Here is a 9,247-nt window from a genome sequence, read left to right on the forward strand (position 1 = left end):
AGAATTCCATGCTGTCAGGGTGTCTGTCTGTCTGTCTGTCATCCGTCTCGTCATCTTCTACTTCATGCCTTTATGTGCAAAAAATCTAAAAACCAACCAAAAAAAAATAGCTGGAATCAATCTGTTGCGGCGCCCTAGTGGGCCCGCGTCCAGCCAAAGCTTCCGTCCCGTCCATCCGTGTTCTGTGTGTAAATAAATTCCTTGTCAAGACCAAAAATAACGAAAGAAGGAGGTGACAATCCAAGCAAGGAGGTTCTTGCTGTAATCAACGTTGCCTGTTCCTTGTTTTCCCCAAAACAAAAAAAAAGCCGGAATCGCGGGACTTTTCCCCAGAAAGTCATCCCGTAATCAAAGTAGGAGACAGAAGCTATTTTTCCACGTTTGTAAGAAGAAGCCAGCCTCGCTCTCTCGTTCTCGCTCCAAAGGGAAAAACGGGGAAGGGCGCCGCGGGGAATGCGAATATTTGACTGAGTGCGTTTCCTGGGCGAACGTGGCGGGAATTTTGCTTTTCCTTTTCTTTTTTTTTTCTAACAGCAACTCAAGAGAATCCCTTTGAATACCTCATGTGAAACTTGTTTGTTGTGATGTTGCACTAAAAAAGTAGAAAAAATAAAAACACTCATTTGTAACCCAACACGTGCTCTCTCTCTGAACGTCTAACAGTTTCATAATTGCAGTTAAATACATAAAAGAAAAAGGCATTACTGACATTATGCTAACATAGAAGGCTAACAGAAATTCGAATCAATGTCAACTTATTGTAATTCTTGCCTCATGAAGCAGCAAAACATCCAAACAGAGACCACAAAATGCTCTCAAGCTCTTTTGCTTACATTTAGCATTTATAATGTAAAGATGAAGCCATTCATTTTGAATGTTGTGTTGTGGATCACATGACGGGGTAGCAGGCGAACATGGCGATGCCGCACTGGTCGCTTTTGCCGCGAGCCATCCGGATGTAGCCGGCGTCCCCGAACGAAGCACCCCAGCTGGAGAGAGAGATGCAGTTACCACATTTGACCACACGGTGGCGCGGTGTGGCTGGGGTATTAGGAACAGCAGCACAATTAACAACTGGCCGTTATGCTTTTAAAAGTAATTCAAATTGGATTTGTGGAGATGTTGTTCCTAACGAAGTGGCCATATTGTATCCAAAATGTGGTGTGTACCTGTTCTTGACCAGCCAGAATTGTTTTCCATCTAGCGTTCCGTAGCCGACCGCTAACACGGCGTGGTTCACGCTCTTCGAGCATGACGCGTCGTCGTACACGCCTAGACATATTCATATCTGATGACGTCATAATCTTGATTTTGTATGAAGAGTGACAATGCTCGTGGATGGGTGGACATTGAACGCACCGCTGCTGTAGAAGGCAAAGGTGGGCCGGGAGGCGTCGATGGCGACCGAGATGGGTCCGATAACGGCCAGCGCTTGCTTGAGAGCGTCCTCGTCGTTCTCGGGCAGGATGTTGTAGCCCGAGCAGTTGGCGGCGCGCTGGGCGGCGCTGTAGCGACACTGCCCGGACTGAACCAGACAAAAATAAATATTTTTAAAAAGAAATTAAAAATCACATCAAAATTAGTGCTCATTTTTGTTTGATATTTTTTAAATGATATCAATTTTAATTTATCCTTTATTTAATCAAATGAAAAATGTTTTTTGTCTTTATGTATTCAGGTGATCCGATCCTCACCTTGCCCGTATACGGGTACGACTTTTCCGAGTCGATGCCGCCGTTGTCGATGACGTATCGGAAGGCCGTGTTGATGAAACCGCCATAGCAGCCTCGGTTGCCGTACTTGCCCGAGCAGTCCACGAGGTTCTGGGGGCTCAGGTCCACCAGGCGGCCGGTAGTCCTGGCCAGCTGGCCCTCCAGAGCTCCAGCCGCGCTGAAGGCCCAGCAAGAACCACACGAACCCTGCCAAGCCACAACGATCCCTTCGTGAAGATCATTTCTCCAATTTTGGACAGATTCTCACCACTTCACCTGCATCTTGACGCTTGTGACGTACTTTTGGTCCCTCCAGTCTACAGAGTCGGGTATGTCAACCATTTGGCGAAGCGGCCAATCAGAAGACCGGTTGTGGAAGTCGGTGGGAGGAGTCAAGTTGGCGAAAGATTGACGGATCTCATCAGGTGTCTACAAAGGGATACGTTCAAAAGAAATAAAGATGAATCACAGCAGTGAGGAAAATTCAAAATAGGTCAAAGAGGTCTCACTAGGTCTCCAAGGACGTTCATGCTGAGCTGGTAGCTGTGGAGACCCATGGATGCTTCCAGGTTGTGCAGTGTGATGAGCATCAGGTTCTTTTCCCACAATCCTCGGCGATGAAGGTCCTCCGGCTGAAATGCCGCAGACGCAAAATACTTGTCGAGAGGTTAACTTGAAAAAAGAATGACTTACCTGGCTGCGGTACCACTTGCCGTGCGTCTTCTTCCACAGCATCCAGTGCTCATCCAGGTCCATGTCCAACATGGCTGCCGCCAACACCGTGTGCAGCGAGACCAGCAGCAGGCCCATTAACATCAATCCTCCTACATTTTTTTTAAACATTTTGAGCACAAACTAAATGAAAATGTAACTCCAAATTTTAAAAGCATCAACTGTGTATCGGAAGCATTCAAGTGGCAGTTGACTGTCAAAATGAAAGTAGACTTGCTTCATTTCCTGCTGGCGGCACTTGAGCAACAACGCGGAAAAAACCCCGTTACATTACAACAATGTATTTTAAGTTCATTATTTGAATCATTTGAGCACCCTAACATCTGCGATTACTTATTTATTTAATTAATCAAATAACACAAATAAGGATGAATGGTTTGTTAAAGTTGGTCAAACTTGCCTGCATGAAGCATCTTAGAGGCTGAGGGTTTTATTTTTCCCCAGAGTGATGAAGACAGAGATAAGTGTTGCTCAAGTTCTTCCTCGCCCAAGTGAATATATTCAGCAAAAAATATTTGAAAGTAATTTTAACACACCGCCTAAATCCAGCAAAAAGTAGAAGACAGCCAAAACAGTCAAGACTTCCTTTCAGGTCATTTCCCCCTTTGGGCGAGTCAAAAAAGATAATCAACATTACCCTCTAGTGGCCTCTGCATGTACTACAAGTAGACAGGTATGACGTCACTGCCTTTAGAACTTTAATTTCATTTCATACAAAACATCACTTTTTACACATGAATAACAATAACGATCACAACAAAAGTGCTGAAGTGTACGAAACCTCACACATGACAAAATGACACAAATGAATATTGAGTGTGCCACAAACGTGTATTGTGGCCATCATTATAGTCACGTGTGGGGTCCCGTCGAACTGCGTCGGCCAGCGACGCCACGTATGTGCGCGCCTTCAACTCAAACAAAACCATTCAGCTAACGGCAGCTAACAGCCACAGAGACATGAAAACTGGTTGCCACGGAGACGGGCAAACATCACGGATGGAATCGAGGGACGAGATATAGACAGACGAGAAAGGAGAAGCGCCGAGCGCTCACACGACGGGGTAGCTGGCCAAATTGGCGATGCCGCACAGGTTGCCGCGGTTACGCGCCATCTTGATGTAGCCTTTGTTGCCCCAGTTGTCGCTCCAGCTGCCACAAACACAAATGTGAACCGTTCAAAACATGTTACCATAGCGACAGCGTCCGTGCGATGATGTCACGCGGTGATGACGTCACACCTGTTCTTGATGAGCCAGAACTTCTTGCCCCGGGCCGTCACGCCGTAGCCCACCGCCAGCACGGCGTGGTTGACGTCGTCTTTGTTGCAGTTGGAGTCGTAGTAAATGCCTGCTCATGTGACAAAGGGACGGACGGCTTCAAGTGACCAGGTTGGGATGCGATCAAGTTTGATGTGGCGTTCACTCACCTCTCTGGTAGAACTGGAAGGTCCCCTGGGAGGCGTCAATGCCAACAGCGATAGGGCCGACCTTGAAGAGCGCCACGGCCAGGGCGTGCTCGTCGCCTTCGGGAATTTCCTTGTAGCTGCGGCACTCGGCCGCTTCGGCCGACGAGTTGTAGCGGCACATCTGCGCCTGCAGGGGGCGGCGCAGAGGAAAAAGATCTCAAGATGTCCAGCATTGAGAAGATAGTTGTTGTCATTCCGGAAAGTCACCTGTGCCACGTAAGGGTAGGCCTCCTCCGAGTCGATGCCGCCGTTGTCCCTGACGTACTTGAAGGCGTTGGTCATGTAACCTCCTCCACAGCCGCTGTTCTCTGTCACGCAGTCCACCAGATTCTGAGGACTAAGGTCTCTCAGTTCTCCCGTGGTCTTGGCCAGCTGACCCTCCAAGGCCCCCGCCGAGCTGAAGGCCCAGCACGAGCCGCATGTACCCTGAGCAGTGTTGATTTGTTAAGTGCATTCTTCTACTTGTCCAGTAGGTGTCAGTATTTCATCCCTTTTAATATTGGCCTTGGATTATGTGAAGCTTTTTGAATGTTGCTTATTCAGAGACGTTTTTACATTATGACAAAAAAACCTTCATCTCTACAAAAACTAAAGTTCATGTTGTCATTATGGTGTGTGTTGAATGACGACCGTGACTTGTGAAGATAACACACCTGGTCTTTGACCGACGTCACCATGCCCATCTTGCGGTAGTCCACCGACTTGGGCAGCGGGACGGTCTTCTCCTCGGGGCTCATAGTGAATCCCCGTTCCCGAGTCATGGGCATCTCCAAGCCCATCATCTTCTCCACCACTTCCTCCGACGTCTGCAAGCGCAGCACATTCTGGCGTCTTGCGGCTCTGATCTATATTTATATATAAATATTTCATTTCTCACCATATCTCCCAGGTGGTTCATTCCCAGCTCGTACGAGTGCAGGCCCAGCGCCGCCTCCTGGTTGTGAGCCTCGATCATCAGCGCGTTCTTCTCCCAAATGGCCCGCCGGATGCCCTCCTCATCCTGGTCGAGAGGAAGAAGACACAGAGTATATATAGAAAAAAAAGGGACTTGCTCATTGCTTCTAAGACTAAGCAGACTAAGAGAGGAGCAGACAAATTGAAAGTCATCCATCTGGGCAAATGGGTCAAATTGACATTTTAATTAGCCCCAAGTGACTGCTTGATGCCGCAGCCTGGATTTTTTTAATCAGGACGATTAAAAGCAGATCACATTGCAGTCTCGGGACATCCTCCCTCTTTAGTAGCGCAAAACACGGCAAATAAAGACCAAGCCTGTGTGACATTGGCACTCTCGCTAAACTACACACGAGGTAGTAGACATCGGCAGCCGTTTTAGAAAGGTAAACTACGCACCTATTTTGAAAGCCCAGTTTGAAACCCTAATCATAATCTGAAATACATGATTGACAATGAAAACGACGCTTAAAAAATATTGGCTCGCTAATGATGCAACTTTGGCCCGTTGGCCACCCCTTAAGCACGGCCCTGGAATTTTGAAACTTTGGGAACAATTCTTCAAAGAGGAAGACTGACCATGCCGTTGTATTCCCGCCGGTGCGTTAGCTTCCACTGCTCCCATTGGTTGTCCAGGGTCACCTGATCCAGGCGGGCCAGAGCCGAGGCGGCCAGCAAAAAGACGCTCAGGCAACGTTGCCACATCCTGCACAAGCACAAATGCATACTTGAAGTCAGTTCGGTTCTTTCTTTGTTTTTTCTACCTCAAGTTGGTTAAAAATTCTCATTCTTTACTAGCTCATATTTTGTTGTAGGCTTTTGCCCGCGGGTCTTATTGCTTGTATAAACAGGGCTTACTGTATCCATGGCAACCAACAAGGAGGATACATTTTCAGGTTTTGTTTGCGCCGCACGAGCTGTTGCCACTCTAAAATAAAAAAATATTTTTTCTTTTCTACTTTTTTTACTTTAGTTTGAACGCAGAAGCTGAATCAGCACTTTTTTTTAACCTAGTCTGTATTTTGTTTTCACTTTGGTTCTTCGACTGAAGAACTTTGGTGCTAATTAAAAGGAAAACAACATTTGCAGAGCAGCAAGTAAACTTTAAAGTCAAACATAAAAGTTGACGTACCTAAAGTCCAGAAGTCGGTCAGATTCCGTTCAAGTGGTTCTGTTTTGACGCCGGGCGGGTCCAATGTGCAAGTAGGTCAGCAGCGTCTGGTTTATATGTAGAGGAATTTTTGAGGAAGTACAAAAGGAGTTTGGGGTCCGGGGAGGAGTTGTGAGAAGAGGACATCTGGTTTCACTCGGAGGGCCAGCGTGCTTCATTACAAACAACGTTTGCTGACGCAGCTGGAAAAAAACCACAGGAAGGGTTGAAATAAGAGAACATCATACTTTGAGGATGTTTGGGATGTGTGACATCATCAATTGTTGCCTCGCTATATCACGGGTTCATGGCGCTCCATGAACTATCAATAATCTAATGAGTCGTTTTTTTGACAGTCTCCAGACAAATTTAAATTCATAGTTTTGTAGCACATGGACAGCACTGAGATCTTGATCTCTTAAAGTGTCCGCTTCAAAAACAAAATGTCTGACAATCTGTAAAAATGGTTTTGGGGGAATAATTTTCCAAGAAAAGACAAATTTGATGCCATCGTCAAACGAAGGCTGAATTTTGGCATTGGATCTCAATGTACCTAATGAAGTGTCCCGTGAACGTTTGCGTGCCAATGATGAAAAAACATCAAGTGACACATTTCCTCAGGTGGTTATCACAAAATGGAAACAAGTACATTTATAGAATGAAGACAAAATGGAGGCTTCCTCATGGCGGTAGTCACATGCCTGATTTGTACATGAACATCGACATGTCTAAATATATAGAAAAGTCGTCTCGGTCATGTGAGAGCTGACACAGCGAGCAAAGCCTCAGTGACTGTTGAAAATGTATTTCTGCTCTCTTCAAAATATCTTTTTTAAAAAATATAGATTTATGGCAACATGGCAGCTATGCATCCACGTGAAGGCTTTTAGAGCTAAAAAGTGATGACGAAGCTTTCCCGCCTTTCAAGGTCACGAAGGAGCTCGGCGGCGTAACGATGCTAAGTGGCGCCCGCGGGACCGCCGCGCTCGCTTTGGCTCTTGATTGATGACGCTTCATTTTCATTTACTTTTCCGCGTCCCAAAGCTCCTCCACGACGGCGACGGCACTTAAGATGATGAGATGACGGACTGATCGGCCTGCAGAGGCGGCGGGATCGAAACCTTGGTGCAAATGCGGTCTCATTACTAAAAAAAAAACAAACAAACAAAAAACTCTATTCTTGTATTATATAAGATTAGGTGAAATTTATCATCAGCTTCCTGTTGCTGAGCAAGTGGACTCGCTCTCCCCGAGGATCAGTTCTTTTCCATCAGCCGGATATGCTATAGTGATCTATAGGGGGAGTCGCCAGGGACTTTACGTAAAACGAGCGACGTGATTGCCGAGAAGCTTTTTTCGACAGCACTTTTCAGCGGCTGCCCGCTCGCCAGATTAACGACAACCGCAGACACCAAAGAGGGTTTAAGGCTTTTTGTTGACCTCGGCGGATTACAGCCGCTGGCCTTTTTTACCTCCTGACCTCTTGATTGTGTGTGACGGGAAATTACGGCCGAAAAATACGAATGGAAAAACATCCAAATGACTTTTTGAATGTAATACCATTGATGGGAAAAGTCGAGTCAGTTTCGATCCAGACAATCCGGGTTTAATGCTAACAACAGTGCAGTTAAGCTAGTTGCGTTAAGTTAGGTCGTAGGAATGCAAAACCAAGTAAAATACGGTGACAAAAAATAAAGGTAAGCAGTTTTGAAGTCGCACCTAACTAACAAACTAAAAAAATATTAACAGTGAGACGGAAAGGAGGAGAAAGATGCATCATGGGAAGTTCCCTCGCTTTATATCTTGGTGCATCACTCGGAAATGATTCAGGGCAGGTCTCATCAAAAATAGAAGCTTTTAAATACAGTGGAGAACGGCAGACTTTTTGGAGGGAAGATGGGAGGGAGGCACACAATGTTCCACTAAGGTAAACTAGGTCGCAAAACTCATTTCAACTTCAACTCTGCCATTGTTTGTCTTCCTCGCCACGCGCCGCTATTTCAACCAGTCGGCGGCCCCCCCAGGCTCCAGTTTCACCTGCCGTGACCTTTTGACCTCTGCATATTTTTAGGCTGCAATCTTATCTTCTGGCTTCACAACAATGAGCGCGACTCGGCATTCCCGACGGAACCAGAGTACCATGGCGGCGGAAGAACAAAACAAAGTCGTTCGGGCTCCCTGGCGTCTAATCGCTTCATGTGGGTGAGCGCATGTGACGTCGTGTTTGCTGAGATTACTTTGGATTCGGAGGCCAGAGAGAGATAGAGAGAGACAGAAAGCCCCGCTAATCACGCCCCGGCCAAGTCACAAAACACGCTGGCGACACACATTCAGAATTTTTCTGACTCTCGATCCGCCACATGCTGATCCGCCTCCGACTCGGATTAGCAGTCGTCACGGCCTGGCTACGCTACACTCCTGGCCTTTAATTCATATTTTTAGAGCTGTGAAAGAGCTGACGTGCACGAATTAAACACGTGTGTCCGTGGCGGCGCGCATGACATGTAGCCTCATTAGAGACGGCGGCAGCTGTGGCCCGAGCGTGGATTTAAAAGGTCCATTTCTTGGCGTATTAGCGCTGCGACTTTCAACGTCGCCCCGGCTTTCGTTCACGATGACGGGATTTACGTGACGCTCTGAAGGTCACATGCTTCACCGCCAAACAGGAACGCAGCACATTTGGAGTTGTGCTGTGACTTCCCAAATGTGCCGGCGGCCATCTTGGCTTGCTGAATGGATTGTTTATTTTTCTAAATTAATTTTTAGGGTTTGAAAGTTCGCTGATGTGCTTTGCTTACACTTACAACATGGCTGCCAACTGAGCGGAGCTTGTTTACAAAAGCACGCCAGTGTTGCTAACGTAGCCATTTGGCTAACCGTTCATTTTTCATTTAGTGACTTGCCTGACCCGTTAACAACATTTTTTTTTAAAACAACAAGAAACTAGTCCTTGAAAGAACCAAACAATACGAGCGGAACGAATGTCAAAACGGGAGCCCGGTGTAAACCGTGGTGCCCATTTCCAGATTACCTTGCAAAAGCGGTGATTTATCCCCACGTGGCAAACTTTTGACCCCGAGGTATGCGCTTCCAAGCCGTAAATATTTTACCGAGGTCGCCCAGCCTCACCTGTGCGGCTCTACTTGACGAACGAGTGTGTCAGAGCCGGCGGGGGTACGCCGTTACTCTTCGCGCAAAGACCAGCTGAGCCATTCTCATTTTACGATATGA

The 9,247-nt window shown here is 46.8% G+C and overlaps 2 protein-coding genes across 4 annotated transcripts in view; both read right to left on the minus strand.

Annotated features, from left to right (window-relative positions):
* Nucleotides 1-641: 641 nt before the first annotated feature.
* LOC148391624 (cathepsin S-like) lies at nucleotides 642-3,049 on the minus strand. Of its 2 annotated transcripts, XM_088387173.1 has the most exons (8): nucleotides 2,845-3,049; nucleotides 2,406-2,536; nucleotides 2,222-2,344; nucleotides 1,989-2,141; nucleotides 1,695-1,919; nucleotides 1,360-1,525; nucleotides 1,170-1,272; nucleotides 642-989 (listed from the first exon to the last, which is right to left on the minus strand). In XM_088387173.1, the coding sequence occupies exons 1-8, from the start codon at nucleotides 2,855-2,857 to the stop codon at nucleotides 890-892; spliced, it is 1,014 nt and encodes a 337-aa protein (XP_088243299.1). In that variant the 5' UTR covers nucleotides 2,858-3,049; the 3' UTR covers nucleotides 642-889. The 2 variants fall into 2 exon arrangements, with proteins under 2 accessions (XP_088243299.1, XP_088243298.1); XM_088387172.1 differs by lacking the exon at nucleotides 2,845-3,049 and having other exon boundaries at nucleotides 2,406-2,555.
* A 71-nt stretch (nucleotides 3,050-3,120) lies between these two features.
* The window catches only part of ctsk (cathepsin K), a 34,986-nt gene continuing 28,859 nt past the window's right edge, over nucleotides 3,121-9,247 (minus strand). For both annotated transcript variants that reach the window (XM_088387175.1, XM_088387174.1), the window contains 8 exons: nucleotides 5,999-6,219; nucleotides 5,446-5,572; nucleotides 4,790-4,912; nucleotides 4,566-4,718; nucleotides 4,120-4,338; nucleotides 3,874-4,039; nucleotides 3,686-3,794; nucleotides 3,121-3,596 (listed from right to left, as the gene is read on the minus strand). In XM_088387175.1, the coding sequence (XP_088243301.1) occupies nucleotides 3,497-3,596; nucleotides 3,686-3,794; nucleotides 3,874-4,039; nucleotides 4,120-4,338; nucleotides 4,566-4,718; nucleotides 4,790-4,912; nucleotides 5,446-5,571 (996 nt within the window). In that variant the 5' untranslated portion in view covers nucleotide 5,572; nucleotides 5,999-6,219 and the 3' untranslated portion in view covers nucleotides 3,121-3,496. The remainder of the gene's footprint in view (nucleotides 3,597-3,685; nucleotides 3,795-3,873; nucleotides 4,040-4,119; nucleotides 4,339-4,565; nucleotides 4,719-4,789; nucleotides 4,913-5,445; nucleotides 5,573-5,998; nucleotides 6,220-9,247) is intronic.

Source organism: Syngnathus floridae, chromosome 10, assembly GCF_059516105.1.
Source record: "Syngnathus floridae isolate MCC-2025c chromosome 10, RoL_Sflo_1.0, whole genome shotgun sequence".
NCBI classification, from domain to species: Eukaryota; Metazoa; Chordata; class Actinopteri; order Syngnathiformes; family Syngnathidae; genus Syngnathus; species Syngnathus floridae.